Source organism: Sinocyclocheilus anshuiensis, unplaced genomic scaffold (genome assembly GCF_001515605.1).
Source record: "Sinocyclocheilus anshuiensis isolate Anshui unplaced genomic scaffold, SAMN03320099.WGS_v1.1 scaffold2041, whole genome shotgun sequence".
Classification (NCBI taxonomy): Eukaryota; Metazoa; Chordata; class Actinopteri; order Cypriniformes; family Cyprinidae; genus Sinocyclocheilus; species Sinocyclocheilus anshuiensis.
The window spans coordinates 708948-727081 of record NW_015541069.1 but is presented as its reverse complement, the minus strand read 5'-3'; the positions used below and the strand labels follow the sequence as shown (position 1 = coordinate 727081).

Genomic DNA, 18134 nt, shown 5'->3' with positions numbered 1-18134 from the left:
GTGTTTACTATTGTCATTTTGCATTATTGACACACTATTTTCCTAATTAATGCTGTTCAGTTGCTTTGACACAATCTGTATTGTTAAAAGCGCTATATAAATAAAGGTGACTTGACTTGACTTGAGTCAGCTGATAACACACTAACTACCACGAAGTTATACAGCCCATTCGGGGCCCGCTCCATTAAGGAGTATAATACAAACATAAAACGGTAATAAATTAGACCATTGGGATAATAATTATAAAAAAACTTTTCTATAAAAGAATAAAGAGCTTCCCTTTTATACCAGCCATGTGTATATAGGATATATGAAACGCTACAAACCTATGTGGTGACCAGTAACAATATTGAGTATTACCTTCTAGGATATTGTACATGACCAGTGGACTCATCAGTTTGTTTGTTTTTTTTCATCTGAAAATTGCAGCCTGAAATTGAACTGCTGGTTTTGTCTGGTCAGAGGAGAACTGGCCCCCCGACTGAGCCTGGTTTCTCCCAAGGTTTTTTCTCCATTCTGTCACCGATGGAGTTTTGGTTCCTTGCCGCTGTCGCCTCTGGCTTGCTTAGTTGGGGACACTTCATGTCCAGCGATATCGTTGACTTGATTGCAAAGATACTATTTAAACTGAGCTGGATGATGACATCACTGAATTCAATGATGAACTGTCTTTAACTGAAAAATGAGTGTTTACTATTGTCATTTTGCATTATTGACACACTATTTTCCTAATTAATGCTGTTCAGTTGCTTTGACACAATCTGTATTGTTAAAAGCGCTATATAAATAAAGGTGACTTGACTTGACTTGAGTCAGCTGATAACACACTAACTACCACGAAGTTATACAGCCCATTCGGGGCCCGCTCCATTAAGGAGTATAATACAAACATAAAACGGTAATAAATTAGACCATTGGGATAATAATTATAAAAAAACTTTTCTATAAAAGAATAAAGAGCTTCCCTTTTATACCAGCCATGTGTATATAGGATATATGAAACGCTACAAACCTATGTGGTGACCAGTAACAACATTGAGTATTACCTTCTAGGATATTGTACATGACCAGTGGAATCATCAGTTTGTTTGTTTTTTTCATCTGAAAATCCAGTAATAGATTTCAAACAGAAGTTAATCATCCAGAGAGTCCAAGAATGCCTTGGCTGACTTCGGGTCGTTGAACAAGTGAATCTTTCCGTCGTGCAGACACCTGAGCCTGGCCAGATAAGCAAATTACCCAATACGGACCGCAGGCGACCAGAGTTTTACCCACGTCGCGAACTCGCAGGCCGTTTTTTTGCAGCACTCTGAGCCATTGTGAGTGACGATCTTCTTCAGAGCCATTTTCAGAATTACTTCTTTATCAGTGAACCATAGAAATGGAACTAAAATACTTCTCGGAGCTGAATTCGGACTATTAAAAGCAAAGGTGGGAGATCTGTGGACCCTCTCAGCAGGCAGATCTAGCCACTTAGATGTCTCACAGGAATGCTGAGAGTGGGCCGGAACCCTCAGCTTTCTCTGGCAGACCCACTATTTTCAGATTCCCTCCAGACGGCTAGTAATTCCATCTAGGTGTGACTCGTTGGCTCAAATGACTTTATGAGTGACTTATTGAATAATTCATCTGACTGATTTGTTCACACTGCTGTTGCTCAAGGATGCAACTTAAAGTTGAGTTAACTGTTCAGGTTTAATGAGATTTAATGTTTATTTTTCTTACTGGGTTGATACCGGCCAACGCTAAAACAGCCAGGTTGTAAAATGAGAGTACTTTGTTTTCAGTCATGTCACATTAAATAGGCCGGTCTATGGATTATACACAATGATTACCAAAAATAATTTCAACTTGTACCTCAGTTTAACTCGTACCAACATGCTGAAAAAAAAATGCACTTGCAATTATATTATATGGAGCAATATTTGCACCGCAGTCTTCCTTTGAAAGTGCGTAACTTGAAATGTTCATTGAAAGCTGTGTAAACGATTTGGCTTCTATGGCACCAAACAAAATGTCAAAAATAGCGACGTTTCCAGATTGTTTCCCCACAGGCTGCCCCAAACTTATACCATCTTTTTTGACTGACAATCACATGCAGGCTGCTGTCAGATTCTTTTATGCTGTTTACAGACTCAAGAGCTTCAGGCTGTCACTGAGACATGGTGTTATTTCTCAGGACATTTGTGTCAGTGATATTTGTCAGGTTGTAGTGACATTTTATGTATGATATTCTAAAATAATCACAGCTTTAACTTCAGTGTTTTATCCCAAACACCATTTGAGTCATTTGAGATGTCTGCATAGACAATTGTTTTGTTGTTGCTTACCAATATGGATTACACAGCAAGTGGTTCAGTTATTAACCTAGTTAATCAGAAAAAATATCAAATCAAACTTCTGTTTGACTCGCCCTCCTAAGTTTTGTTCATTTATCCATGATGCACTTGTTTTTTGTCATCAACTGATGCTATCATGCTACTGATTGGTCTAATTTAGCTAATCAGACTGCAGTAATGGCTCTCAATTTCGAGATGCTGTCTTCTCATTTATCTGTGGATGGCATCTCAACATCAGAGCGTCCTCAGTTTCTCTGAGTGTTGAACATTTCTAATGTAGGTCTACAAACTCCATAACAAGATTTGTTATAAGAAAAGGGCACTTTGTCAAATGTTGTGCATTACATTAATACTAAATCAGCATTATTAATTAACATGCTCATTAACCAAAAATGTTTGGAAGGCCTGCTGCTTACTAGATGTGAAAATACATGTTGTTGGCAACTATAGGAATAAATCATTAATGACGTTCCTGCTGGTCAAGCCTATCGTTTCAGTGTTCTGTCAGGGAGATACACGTTTCAGCACGAGGCCACGTCAAATTTGACCTAAATAACACTGGTTGTACTATTTTTGTGTTCCTGCAGCACATGTACTTGTTTTCAACACAGTCGTTCAGCAAGTTGAATAATAGGTTATTTGACGTGGCCTCGTGCTAAAACGTGTATCTTCCTGACAGAACACTGAAACGATAGGCTTGACCAGCAGGAACGTCATGTCCTGATGTTGTGTAGCACAGCGTTCAGGTTTATTGTAATCGCTTCACACTCCTGCACTTGTCTCAGCGGGAGAGCCATGTCTTTCCACATCAGGCCGTGAGTGAGTGTGAGCGACCCTGACGGAGCGCTAGCAAATGCTGAGAGTGCTTTATTGTAGTTTTAGTGCTGAGAGTGGCTGTTTTGCGAGTAGCTGCTCTGTCCAAAGATGAAAGTTTACCGAAACTCCAATAATTTCAAAGAGTGTCGGGCAGCTTTTAGTTGAAGGCTGAATATCTATTATTTAGATATGGACATGTTCCAAGAGAACTTTATTAAATTTTGGTTATTCAGAAATAAAAATGTTTTTGTCATTAATATCAAACTATACAAACATTTAGCCAATTAGACACTGTATTGTTTGGCCTTATTGACTTTCTTACACTAATGCAACAAAGATTCAAATCTAAAGGTGTGTGTGTGTGTATATATAGACTTAATTTTAAGTTCAGTTTTCATCTGTGCGTTTATAAGGAAGAATATCTGTAAAAAAAAATTTGAGGAAAAAGCCTTTTTAGACAATAAGTACAATACTTTTAAATGGGTTGTGGTGTAATAGATGACCTAATATTTGATTTTGATAGTCTACATGTACACTCTGGTTCTCAAAGAACCTAATTTGAGTCCTCCAAGGGGTGAATGCATCAGGAGAGTAGACACAGCGTGTACTCATCTATACCGTCAGATTTCTTTTCTTGCCACAGGTGGCTGGAACGACAGTGCCTGAGCTAGACTGTCAAACTTGGCGCTTTAATTAGCAGATAGAAACAAAAATGAGATGTTTAGTGGTGTCATAAAATCTATAGGGTTCTGTATGCCTGTAGATTTTTTTTCATATAAGGACATTAATAAAGCATGGCAGTGATAGTGGTTATTTCAAAGTTAAGGGTAATAGGACCCCAGGACAAAAACTCTCCTGCTTTTTTGCTGAAAGGTCACTGCACAGCATTATAAGACATTATGAAAAGGATGTCTGCACTTTATTGGCTGGCTGAGCTTCATGAGTCATTCGGTTTGTGACACATTGTTTCTTTCCTTGGAGGACTGTGTGTGAGCTTTTGGTGGCAGCTGGTGTTTTATTTCAGAGATTTCATTTGAAGTGTAATGGAACTCTGAGTAATCCATCAATTTTAGGGTTACTTTCTGATGATGTAGTTCACTGAAGCTGTTTATTAGAGCACATGCATTCTTCATGGTTATGTGTCAGGTAGTAGGCACGTGCAGAGGGGGGTGCGATGGATGACTGAGCACCTGCCCCTTTTCCCCTTGATGCCCAAAGTGCCCTTTTGTCAAGGCAGTTTTTATTTTTTTGGTATTAAACGCCGTTTTGTGAAGTCCTGCCCAATCTAACTATTAGTAAAATGAATGAATAATAATTTAGTCGTAAATAAAATAATCCACATGACGATGATGATGATGACGACCTTTCACCTGACGATCTCATCAGGGATTATCCCTCACGTTCAGACACCTTTAATGTAGCGCACTACCAGGATGCCTTCATAACGTCCGCGGCTGCCGGTAAGTGGAGTTCTCAGCGGAGCGGTGTGCTTGTATAGTTATATTATTATTATTATACAATAACTGCGTGAAGAGAGCATGCACAGCTGTTGCTTATATTGCTGTTTGTAGCCTGTGGACATAAGGTTAGCTGCAGCAAAGGGCTATAATATTTTTGTTCAATGTTTTCCTAATGACAATTTTATGATCGGTTTATAAAGGCTACTACGAGCACCTTTTCCCCATTTTTATCACAGAATAAAGCAGGAAATGTATAGTTTCTATAGGCTACTAAATGATATGTCAATCAGTACAGCATTATTCATAAAGTTTATTTATTACCTGGAGATAACTTGGAAAAACACACACAAACCGTATATTTTCGCAATCGTGTGTTTATTGTCTTCACGTTTTTTTCTGCTTCTTATTCAGCTCAGTTACAGCGATAGCCGGATACTTTTGTCCATATTAGGGTTTTCTCCACGTCATAAGTCATTCCTTCTATGAGTTTTGGACTTTCTGCACGAGAGCGCCCTCCGGCTTCGAGTATGAATTAAACATACACTGCATGAGTGTTGAGCGCTCCAGATATTCACTTCTCCTCATTTTGGATAGGCCTACGAATAAAACGTCAGGTCATGCAAAGACTAGCGATACTGTCTCTTTGAATTTAAATCTAGAAACCTCCACGTGAACACACCTGACCGAATAAGGTGCGGGGGACGAAATTACATTTCTTTAAAATTAAATATAAAAAATGCAGCTAACGTTCTACACGCAGCAATATAAACAAAGGTGCCTGTTCTCTTTCGTTCTTGTTGTTTGATTGGGAAAAGTTTAAAGGGCGTCGAGGGGTCTTGTCTTTGTTATTTGACTAAAAAACTATTACTTAACTTTTTTTTATTACAGTATTTATTTTAAAAACGTAGAGTGCCTTAAAAATGATCACAACCCTTATAAAACTGATTTTCTCATCCTCCGATTTATAGGGTACTTATCAATCCTGTTTTTATCATCATCATTATAATTTAAAACATGAATAAATTCAGAACAGGATTATAATATAATTCTATTTTAAATAAGACAGAAATATTTTTTCTACAACAACAACAGTAGTGTTTACAACCGCAAAACCACCATACCCTGTAAACTCAATAATAATAATAGGCCTAATTTAATTCCGTTTCTATTTTCAGAGTGATTAAGAGGTGCAAAGAAATATTTAACTTTTAAACTTAAAATGGTCTTTTCTGTTCGGTTTCTTTTTCAAAACTGCATCACGGCATTTGCTGCTATCAATACAGAAGCATCCGTTTCGACACATGTCTCAGCAAGGAGCACAGCCCTATTAAAAGCCGTGCTCCATGTGCCCCTTTTATACTTTGAGCACCTGCCCCTCCAAAGGTCTCTGCACGGCCCTGTCAGGTAGTATACTCCATCTTGAGCTTTCTCACTCTCTTTCTGTTTCTTGATATTGCTAAGTATTTTTACTATCTTTAAAGCAACTGTATGCAGTTTTGTGTATTTTTGGAGCCCCCTATTTTTAAGGAGAGAAATTCACTGTCGGAATTACAGTGGATAGCGGTACACATGCATTTGATGCTGCTATAAAGAAACCCACCATTCTTGCAGAATTTCATACCCTTTTACTAAACTTACCCCCAGAACAGACTTTTCAGGGAGTGTGGGGAAGAAACAGAAGGCATTAGCCTTACCAGAAGTAAGCGTACCATCAGAATTATTTTAAAACGGATATTAATCAATTGCATTTATTTATTTATTTAGTTATGAGGCAGAAATTGCCATCCATACACTGGAAAAAAAACATTAATTTAATCCAAATAAAAAAAATTTAGGGTAATGATCCACATCTATATTTTTTTTTATTTGAGCCAATGAAAACTAAATAACTTGCCCTAAGGGATGTATGTTTTAGATTAATATTCCTAGTAGAGCATTGCGTTAGCAGTGCAAAAGGTCGTGGGTTCAATTCCCAGGGAACACGCATACTGGTAAAAAATGTATAGCCTGAATACACTAAGTCGCTTTTATCCAAAGCGTCTGCTAAATGCATAAATTATTATTAATTATTATGAAAGATGCTCATATCTGTTTATACAGCTCATTTATCTATAAACACACACATTCACTCCAGCAAATACAGCCACTATGAATTCCACCTCCCTTCTCTATCCACCTCATTACCCGTCAATCTGTGTGCATGTGAGCTGAATGTATAGCTCATATTACCTCAATCTTGTCTTCATCTCACCCTTCTCCTGATCATAATCTTCTGCCCTGAGGTTGAGTTTCTTCATCATCGCATTTGTCATTTACACCACTGCCTTCTATTTTCATTATCTATCCTCCCATGCACCTTGCTCACTTTCTACTCGCCTCGAAACGCCAACATCACTCACATGCATGCAGTTTATAGATGCAGTCCTCAATGTAGAGCAGACACTGCCATATTAGAAGTACTCTGCTTTATGCAGCTGGTTTAATTGCCTACGTTATTCTTTATTCATTAGCTTCCACTTTCTGCGATCACAAAACACAATATAAAAAATAACAGTGTATATACTGTATTATGGGAAGGTGCATAAGTCAAGAGCCATAAGGCATTTATTTGTCATTTGCACAGTTACACTGGGGAACTGGGCATTGAAATGCTTGTGACAAGGCTCAGACTTAGTTATTTTAACAGGACTATATACAAATATAGTAAACATGACAATATTAGGCACAGACAGGTGGAGGGAGTTATATCAAGTGACATGCTATTTTGACAATAAATACAAATAAGTGGCTGTAAACGAATATATGTGAGTTCTGAGTAAGAGTACTGAGATAATAAATACAAAGGCGGCAGTAACTAATACAATAAGAGAATACAACAAATACAATAAAGGCGGCAGTAAAAAATACAATGAATACAGAAAGTAAAAAGTATTAAGAGTAGTATGTAGACCTGAGTGCAAACCGCTACAACCAAATCATCAAAAACACTTTTCACGTTTCATTCACCCTATGGTGAACATTAAGAATTTGATATATAAAACAGATCATTAGGCATTAAACATTATTAATATTATGCATAATTATACATAAAACAGAACATTAAGCATTAATGATGTTAATCAAAAATGGCACCATCACTTCCTTTTATAGCCATCAGAGTTGACCTACTTAGTGATGAACTTACAGGTGCATCTCAATAAATTAGAATGTCGTGGAAAAGTTCAGCTCAGTTTAAATAGTATCTTTGCAATCAAGTCAACGGTATCGCTGGAAATGAAGTGTCCCCAACTAAGCAAGCCGCACACAGACTGAAGTAGTTTAAGTCTTTGGTTCTTTTAATTGTGATGATTTTGGCTCACATTTAGCAAAAACCCACCAATTCACTATCTCAAATTAGAATACCTCATAAGACCAATTAAAAAAAAACGTTTTTAGTGAATTGTTGGCCTTCTGGAAAGTATGTTCATTTACTGTACATGTACTCAATACTTGGTAGGGGCTCCTTTTGCTTTAATTACTGCCTCAATTCGGCGTGGCATGGAGGTGATCAGTTTGTGGCACTGCTGAGGTGGTATGGAAGCCCAGGTTTCTTTGACAGTGGCCTTCAGCTCATCTGCATTTTTTGGTCTCTTGTTTCTCATTTTCCTCTTGACAATAGCCCATAGATTCTCTATGGGGTTCAGGTCTGGTGAGTTTGCTGGCCAGTCAAGCACACCAACACCATGGTCATTTAACCAACTTTTGGTGCTTTTGGCAGTGTGGGCAGGTGCCAAATCCTGCTGTAAAATGAAATCAGCGTCTTCAAAAAGCTGGTCAGCTATTCTAATTTGTTGAGATGGTGAATTGGTGGGTTTTTGTTAAATGTGAGCCAAAATCATCACAATTAAAAGAAACAGACTTCAGTCTGAACTACTTCAGTCTGTGTGCATTGAATTTATTTAATACACGAGTTTCACAATTTGAGTTGAATTACTGAAATAAATGAACTTTTCCACGACATTCTAATTTATTGAGATGCACCTGTATGTCTTACCCAGTGTAGATGAATCCCAATAAAAAGAGAATTATTCAGGATGGAGATTAATTTTGTTTATTTTGACCAGCTGGTTCCACTGAATCACAACCTGTAAGTATGATAAATAATAGATGTTACTATTTTCTATCGTCTGTTCAAAATACAGAACTATGGCAATGAATGGGCGTATCGTTTCTGACACGTGCTGAACGCGTAATTCTATTTCAGATAAATGCTGTTAAACTTCCTATTCATCTAAGAATCGTTATAAAAATGTATCAACGGAATGATTTCTGAAGGATCATGTGACACTAAAGACATTAATAAATACATTAAAGTATAAAAAAAAAGTTAAGTAAAAATGCAAAATAAATGCAACCTTGGTGAGCATAAGAGACTTCTATCAAAGCATTAAAAAAATCTTACAGACCTCACGTTTAAATGGTAGTGTATATTAAAAAGGAAAGAGAGATTGCTGAAACTTCCGTAACTTTTTGTAACTAATCTAAATAATAAATATAATTATTTAAATAGATTTTGGTGTTAGAAGCATGACCGCAACAACGTAAGCCTTATCAGCGCCCCCTCGAGTGCTCTCCTGTGTGAGGCTTACGCCTGTTTCACACATACTCCGTCTGCAGTGCGTATGCGGCATTTTTACCGCGAACAAAGCGCTGTCACTTTAATTCAGCGCGTGCAGCACAGCAAAAATAGACTCGGTGCGTAAACGATCGCTGCACTGCTGCAGACGCGCCGCACCTGGAACGCACTGACGGACCGCAACCGCGTGCAGTGTGAAAGCTCTAATCCGTTAAAATGGGTGCGTAAAAAAAACCGCAACGCACACGCACTGCAGACGGAGTATGTGTGAAACAGGCGTTAGACTCTCGGTGTTAAGACGGATTACTGCCCCTCTCTTTTACTGCACAATATCTCTGGAGGGCACTGCTTATTTTAGCACCAGCCTTGGCCTACTGCATCCTCCCCTATAAACAAGCGCATTCAGTTAAAGAGTCTTGACTCTGTGTCTCTATTTCTACGTCCTTCCTCCAGCCCTGCTTCATCTTGACCTGGCAGGTTTTTCTCGCATAAACACTAGCGCTCCGTTCCATGCGCGGTCCTGCATCTCTGTCCATTTCCTTATCATTGACCCAGATTCTTGCTCTCGCTCTCTCTCCTCACACTGTTAGATTATTATTGATCACAGGACTACAAATAACTGCCCGCAACGTATTAAAAGCTTTTCTGGGGCAAGGTTGCATTGCATAATTAGTGTTTATGCATGTTGGGATGTCATGAAAAAGATGTTATGTTTATATGAAATTGGTGTGACTGAATGTAGTCTAGAGTATGAGTATAATATAAGCTAATTTTTAAAGATCTGACAACGGTTTCTCCTTAAATCAGTCTGAAGCATTAACCCACATTGTTCACGAGTCCAGTAGTCACCGGCTAACAAATGACCCTGTCATTGAGACCAGCATACTACGCTGTGACTGGCCAGCTTTCATCCTGCTATTGGCAAATCTGTAAATCGTCTGTCATTTCAGCACTTCAATTACAGAGAACAACAATAATGCACAGCCCCATTTACACCCACATAAAGTGCCAACCCTTCCTGGAAAACAAATTACCGTTCGTGGAGGTCCAGCGACGCAATGAGACCTCCACTTTATGTGGTCAGCAAATTAGAGGTCAATTTTTAAGTGAACAAATTAAGCTTTTCCCAGGGGCTTGAGAATACAAATTGCACAATTTGTTAAGTAAGGATGATGTTTTCCGAACAGAAGACCATTGGAAAGCGAAATGTATTTCTAATGGAAATGAAAACTGGCTTATACTGATGCTAGTCTCGCTCGTCAAGCTTCTGACTACAGAATGAGATCTCATCCATATGCAGCTTATTCTGGCCAATATTTGTCCTCTTAGACAGAAAGAGATTTCTGATTTGACCAACATGCACCAACCAGGGTTTGTTTTGTTTTTACATATATGTTATGTTTAATGACTGGTTTATCTTGAATATGTGCATCATAATAGACATAGAATACATGTGTAAATATTTTCAATATTTTAATATGTAATATTATAATTAATAAAAATAAGATGTTGCAGTGTCAACAGTTTAGAAAAAAATGACACAGTGTCATATTTTAGCAGATCCAGTCAATATTTACCTTTTACATTTTAAACACGACTTGGTTTTCAGGTAGAATGGTAAAAAATGTTTATAACTCTCAAACGTTGCATAAAGCGAGCCAATCACACTAGAGCAGATTTGTCAGATTCAGCTTTTTCGTGAAATATTCATTATAATATGTAGTGAACACTCATGCTGATCAATGATATCATTTTTACTACTCTTTATAGCTTCTGTAAACATGTCTCATAATGATAAAATGGTTCCATAAGTTCTATTTATTTCACATTCCTATTAGCCTAATGGATTATATTACTCTATTACTTTTTTTTTTTTTTTATGTGAAAGTTTATATCTGAAGTCATATTTTGCAAAACCACACCGTGGCTTCAAGTACTGTTGACTCATATTGTATATGATGCTAGTATATCAGTGATGTGTGGTAAACTCCTTCAAAGTTGTTGCTTCTAATGTGACCTGTCCTTTGGTCACCTCCCCTTTTCTAAATTTCTCACTCCATTAGCCATATAAATTAATTTTTATTCTACTAAGAATATATGTGACCTTGTCTGTGAAAACCCAGCTAAAGTCATTTTTTGGTGGTTTTTACTGTTTTCTATATAAAATCATCCTTCATAAGGTAAATAACATTCTGTGAAAATGTAACATTGATGCCTTTATTAATGAGTAAGACCATGTCAAAGATTGAAATCATAGTGAAATTAATGGTTGAAATCAAGCTTTGATGCTTGTTATCTCATAATTAGATTTTGAGACTTTAGCCTGGATTTCACAGAGAGGGTCACGTATAGTTGCAGCTTGCTAAAGCAGTAATACTATGGCTCATGAAACCACTTTCGAGCACAATAAACCCTTTTGTAGGATATTAAAGTGTGTATTACTCATAACCCACAAACTATTTTCTGTGGTGCCTTTAAAAGGATATTTATTCTATATGTTTGTGTTAGCTCGTGTTGTTGCGTTATGCACCTTATGGCAGGAGCGCTGATATTTGAATGGTTTCCATCGATCATGACTCTCATGATAGGCTGTGGGAAGCGCATGAACCCCACAGAGGATGGTGGTAGATGTGTTTGTTCATATGGGGGGTTGTATGAAGGTCAGAGGCAGCAGGGCTGAACGAACATCAAACTGCTATAACTCCAGGTGGACACACAACATTAAACCCACAGATGATGAGCAGCCAGACTTGACGGTGCTGAGGGGAAGATGTCTCATAAAATGCTAGATTATTACCTTCTGTTCCTTAAGGTCTTACGACGTTTTGGGGAATGTATGAGTGTGTCCCATATGAAAGATTTGTACTTGCACATGTTGTCTGCTAAAGTAAGTGGTGAGGCTCATTAAGCCTTCCACTTGCATGTAATTTAATATATAATGGTAATTATGTTAATGGTAACGGAATAATAACAAAGATATTCAGTTATCAATAACAGAACAGATCAATAATTATAGTGTCATAAGGATGATGAGAATGTGAATGTGTCATTGCAGATAAAAGTATTAATTTCTAAAAAATCTTACTGACCCCAAACTTTTTTTTCCACACACAAGCAAATAAGAAGTGAATTATTTTATAACAAAATGAATAAATCACTTTTTTTCTTTTTCTTTCTTTTTAATGAAAGTGAATGTTTTGCTTCTGTGACAAGCGTGTCACGGCAACAAAATAGTGAATTCAGTGCAGGTAAGTGTGAATCATACCAGACACTGCCATCTAATGGACAGATTGCGTCACTACTGTTTTCGGCAAAAGGGTTTCAGTTATGAGAAGATCTCTCTTCTTCTTTTGAACCTCATAAGTGTCTGATTTGGAACACTCTACAAAGGTGTCAACACCATGTGCGTGGGTGATTTTTTTTAATTAATTTTTTATTTTATTTTTATTTTCCCCCCACAGCGCTTGTTGCAGTGCATTATGGGATTGTGTTCTGTGGAGAAGGAACAGTATGCATCTCTTTATCTGGACTCAATGTTTTCTGGATGATGATGATGACTGCTCTGGGTGGTTCTGTGTGTAATGGTCACATAGTAGTAGATTCAGCCAATAGAAACTAACACAAATGAAGGAGCTTGGCAGAAAAACAGGCACAGGATGGACATCCAGAAAACAGAAATAAACCTCATCCAAATCGGATCTTTTAATATTCCAGTCACCTATGACCGTACATCATAGGATTAAAAACATTAAAATATGGAGTTTTGCTCCCTCACTGCTATAAATCTTGATAAAACATGAAGCTAATAAAGCATCTGCTGCTCAACCGGTGCCTTTGATCTGTACAGCAACAGACTTGCTCTGCTTTAAAGCCCACCGGAAGAAATGCCAGTGTTTAATTATTCATTCACATCTATTCAGTGTTTTGGTACAGCTGGAAACAAACAGGCCATTGTATAAACACCAAAAGCACCAGTTAAATTGTGCCATGTTGTTTTCAGGCCAAGCAAGGACAAAATGAGGGGTGTATAAAATTGATGTCTTAGAGAAAACAGGCAATGATACGACATTCAAACAGAGTGATTTCTAAAGGAACTTAAGAAATCAAGACTGTGCAGAGCTCTGAAAATTACTCAAGACATTTCCATTACCGAGTCTGTTCAAACTCTCAGGTTTGTTTAATCCGATAAAGTTTTAGGCCTGTCAGCCGAGTCATTAATTCAATAGCCCAGGATCACATAAAGAGATTAATCCCATGATGCACTGTTTGTCATTCATGATTATTCAAATCATTTGCATTGAGTGGTTTGATAGCAGACGGCACAAAGAAGCCTGCTTAGCATTGGGTATCTTTCTACAAAGTTGCCAGGTAACCAGACATGAAAGTAAGGCGCATTTTAATATATGATAGTTACACAAATGTTTCTTACCATACATCACCGTCTATCAAGCAGAGAAAGGGACAGTCCAACGTTTTTTATACAGTCCTTTAAGGAAAGTTTTCAGTAGTTTTTTTTTGGTGGTTAGTTTTTATAAAATCCTGATGCTAATAGTGCAGCTCCTGTGCAAAGAACTATATTTTTAAGACCAGTAGATTTTCAATGGCTTTATTTGAAAAATACACACCATTCACATATGCTTCCTTTCCTCTTTTTATGTCATGTACTGTATTAAAAAAACACTACAAACCACAGAAAGATTCAGACTATACAGACTGTTTCAGAAACATGAGGTTAGCGTGACACTCCTCACCACAAGATTCTCGAGCTTCCTCTGAGGCACAGAATGTAGATTTTGTTCAAGTTAACGTGAATGATGTTCAGGAAGCAATTCACAGGCATCGAAACTGATGATTAAAAACTAAAATAACAGCTAAGCAGTACTTGTATATAAATATTAAAAACACAAATACCAAGAAAAAAAATATGAACACGTACAAATCAACAGTGCCAAGTTATGCATTTGAAATTGGCTAGAAATAATCATTTTTGCTGTGTTCATCAAAATGCACAAGTTTTCTGATTTGTAAATAATACAAATAATACAATTTGTCTTGAACATTTAATCTCACATTTCTTATTCAGCCATTATGACCATAATGTGTCCAGAGAAATGGTTTGGTGTCAGTTTATTGGAGTCGGACCGGTGCCAGCTCACGCTTCTGATACATGTGTGAGTACTGAAATTCACAACACATGGCAAACAAGTAAACTAAAAGTTTCACAAACACTCGGCACAATGAGAGCACTATAAAACTGCAGCGGCAACACCAAGGCCCTTGAAGGCAGGAAATGGCCTCATCCTGTGGTGGCGGCTGGGTCTTATGGAGAATTTCCAAAAATCAGCAGCTCAGCTCAGAGTGGAGGCAAAACCACAAGTGACGAGTGCTTGCTTATGTATCAATTGCTTTTCAAATAAAGAAAAGCACTTTTAAATATGTCGCTTTTCAAAAAAGTCAGCAATACAAATGCACTTTTTCCTATTTGGGCAGCTGGTACCAAAATAAATTACTTTCTCTTGTACAATTTAATTTAATCAAGTATCGATATACTGAAACCTACGAAAATATTATTTGGTTATTTAAAACCTGTGACCCTCAAGTTAGTCCTTTTTATCAATGGTTATCTAAGCCTCAAAACCTATCTTAGGGTTGTTTTTCGATATAAAATGATTCCTATACAAAACAGAAATAGCAATAGGTTTGAAAATCTGTAGCTTTGTAAATTATAACACTGCATTTCTCTTGGTATACTATTACTAAATATTGCACAGTATATACTATGTACAGCTGTGCGGAGTTGAACTGTAGGCCATCTAGTTACTTGCAGAACGTCCATAATAAATAGCGACCTTTTCCTTAATTTGCTCTTTCAATGCAAACAGCCCAGAGAGAAATCTGCAGTTCTGTTGCATTTGTCATTGTGCTTAAGTCTATGTACAGAACTCCAGCTGCTTGTGTCCATTTGCAGGGCTGATGGGATACCAGAGGATGTGCCGCAGATCAGCCTGTGGTGAGATCATTGTGAAGACACTCCAAAGTCTCCGCGATTTCACCCAGCTCGTCTTGAAGCTCTGTGAAAGAGGGTCTTCGGAAAGCCTCTATCTGCATGAGAAACAACAAAAGTCAATGGTAACACATTACTTCCTTTTCCAAAGGGTTTGTTAGTTTTTAGGCATAACTGACAGAGGAAATGTGTGTCCATTTCATATACACTAAAGGTAACAAGGTCACTTACCAGACAGCAGCTGGCTGCCAGCTCCAAAAGACGCTGAGGACAATCACTGACCATTTTCCTGAACGCTGACACGTCCAGGCCATAGTCCTGCAACACCCACAATCATATATATATTAAAAATTTAAAAAATACATTCTATATTAAAAAAAGTATACGCTCATTTGATTCTGATCCTGCATGTTATATTTTCTGGCACTTCAAAGGCGTCAATAATTCTATTTATATTCACCTGTGTTCTTGGAAGGATTTCTGGGTCTGCTGGGACCCTAGCCAGAATTTCACACAAAACAATTCCAAAAGAGAACACATCCACCTAACGTTACATAAAGCAAAATCAGTAGGTGAGAACTAGAAAATGCTTTAGAACATCGCGTTCATAAGACCACAATCGCGTTCATAAGAGTCGTTACCTTGCGGTCGTATGGCTCCCCGCGCAGCATCTCGGGGGCCATCCAGAAAGCAGAACCCACAAGTGAAAGCTTTCTGTCCTTTGCAGGAAGTTCAACCACCTCTCGAGCCAAACCAAAATCAGTGACCAGAGCTTCTCTGCCTCTCGCTGTCACCCTTATTAGACAGTTCTTTGGGAGACACAAACATACACAAAGATGTTTAGATGCAAAATAAGTATTTTTAGTTTCTGTGCACTATTACTATTAGTTAAGTCTCAGTATAATACGGTAAAATAGAGTAAAAACAGTAATATTGTCAAATATTATTACAGCCATTACTCCAGTCTCCATTACTCTTAACAATTGAATGCATCCTTAATGAATAAAAAAAAATCTAACTGACCTCAAACCTTTAAACAGTAGTGTTTATGTAGCTTTATTTTCACTAATAAATAATTGCATGTTATGAATTAATCGTAACTTCCTTTTTAAATAATGAGGTCACATAATTAATTAAAATATATCAAATATAGACATTAAAACATTACATTTTAAATTTTCACACAAGCATCTTGAGTTACAGCATTATTTTTAAGTGAATGTGCTTTTCTTCACTACCAAAAGGGGGCGGCATAAACTAATAACCAAATAACACCTCCGTATGACAGACAATTACATTAGAGTTTCTAACTAAACAAACCACTAAAGTTTGAAGCTGTGCTGACTGACTTGTTTGTCGACTTTTTGTGTGAATGTAAACTGTGGAAATAAGCTTAATGGCATCTAAATTCAATACAGATAAAGACAAATGATACATACAAGCATAAATAAGATACATGACTGCCATTTTGTGGTTTAGTATCTGTAGCATGTCTGCAATGTGCCTTCTGAGACAATGTGCCTGGCGGATGAAGCAGAACTCCCAGGCTCAAATGAAAGACGTTTCTTGTCATCACCGTCTCTGTTTAATTAATTATTCAGCTGACCCTGTACCTCGCCAAAGGGTCTGAACCGCCTACAATTCCTCTCCTCCATCTCTATCAACCCAGGGGTATCAATATGCAATGTTATACCTCGCTTTCAGTTTGAATGGTCTCTAGTGATGACGCGTCATGGCTAGAAACATACCATTTAGTCTTAAAATTCAGTTTAAAGTAAAATTGAGGGTGTAATAAAAATGGTCTGTTATTTTTAGAAGAAAGGCAAATTAGGAGACACTGAGGCTGACCAGAGTAGGGGGAATCCAGGTACAACCGAGACGTTACATAAGACCAGTGGGACTCTTGGAGCAAAAAGTGCTGATGGATACAACAGTAAGTTGAGTTCTTCATCTGGATTGAATTCGAAACCTCAGCTAAGCCTCCATCCCAAAAACTGACCTATGATTATAGGACTAAGAAAACTCCAAGCACAGCCCTGAGCCTAGAAGGCTCCAAATTTAGAACAGTAACGCGTGCATATGCCAAGTGTTGCAACACCCTCTGGCTGTGCAGCTAATGGGTGGGTTTGAAAAAAAAAAAAAAGCACTGAGGTTGTTTGATTCAGTATGAGGGGGGCAAAAAAATCAATGGGGAAAAATATTCATAAAATTATAATAATTTTAATCATTTATTTCTAGCAATTATATATGATTATTATAACATAATAAACACTTTTTTTTACTTCAGCTACATGCCAAGGCACCATTTCTCAATTTAATTTAGTTTAACCTAATGTACTACAATGATTATGAAAACAGATAATATAAAAACGGATTCAAAAAATGAATAAAAACTATAATAGTATCTCGAATGATATTAAAATAACACCGCTGTTGACAAACCATAATGAAATATATATACTTTTTTTTTTTTTTTTTTACAAATTTTAGACTGTTGATTTCAAATAGATAAACATACATTAAATGTTTTGATCGTATTGCAGAAGATCTTAGATCTGTGACACTTTGTCCATTTCTACTACTGATATATATATATATATATATATATATATATATATATATATATTATATACTGTTGTATTATGTAACTAATATACAGGAGCATACAGTAATGTTTCAATATCTAACATTTAATTGTGTATATCTATATAAAATACGAACACGTAATTATTTATTGGTAGTAAATTGTTTATCTTTTGCAAAACATAAAATAAATATTTTCTGACACGTATAAAACATCTTAAAAGAAAGTGGTCATTGGATGCCCATTGTCCACAAGTTGATATGATTCTTTAGGGTCTTAATGAAAAGTCTGTAACATAGTTTGGTTAAAATTTATC

At 37.0% G+C, this 18134-nt stretch overlaps 1 protein-coding gene and 1 long non-coding RNA gene across 4 annotated transcripts in view; both read right to left on the bottom strand.

Annotated features, from left to right (window-relative positions):
* Window positions 1-13904: 13904 nt before the first annotated feature.
* Window positions 13905-18134, bottom strand: part of LOC107690682 (uncharacterized) — an 18240-nt gene continuing 14010 nt past the window's right edge. The window contains exons 2-3 of the long non-coding RNA XR_001634476.1: window positions 14781-14786; window positions 13905-14458 (exon numbers count right to left, since the gene is read on the bottom strand). This is a non-coding gene — a long non-coding RNA (uncharacterized LOC107690682). The remainder of the gene's footprint in view (window positions 14459-14780; window positions 14787-18134) is intronic.
* LOC107690681 (dual specificity testis-specific protein kinase 2-like) overlaps window positions 13905-18134 on the bottom strand; it is a 17976-nt gene continuing 13746 nt past the window's right edge. For all 3 annotated transcript variants that reach the window (XM_016489074.1, XM_016489073.1, XM_016489075.1), the window contains exons 7-10: window positions 15876-16043; window positions 15695-15778; window positions 15466-15552; window positions 13905-15332 (exon numbers count right to left, since the gene is read on the bottom strand). In XM_016489074.1, the coding sequence (XP_016344560.1) occupies window positions 15231-15332; window positions 15466-15552; window positions 15695-15778; window positions 15876-16043 (441 nt within the window). In that variant the 3' untranslated portion in view covers window positions 13905-15230. The remainder of the gene's footprint in view (window positions 15333-15465; window positions 15553-15694; window positions 15779-15875; window positions 16044-18134) is intronic.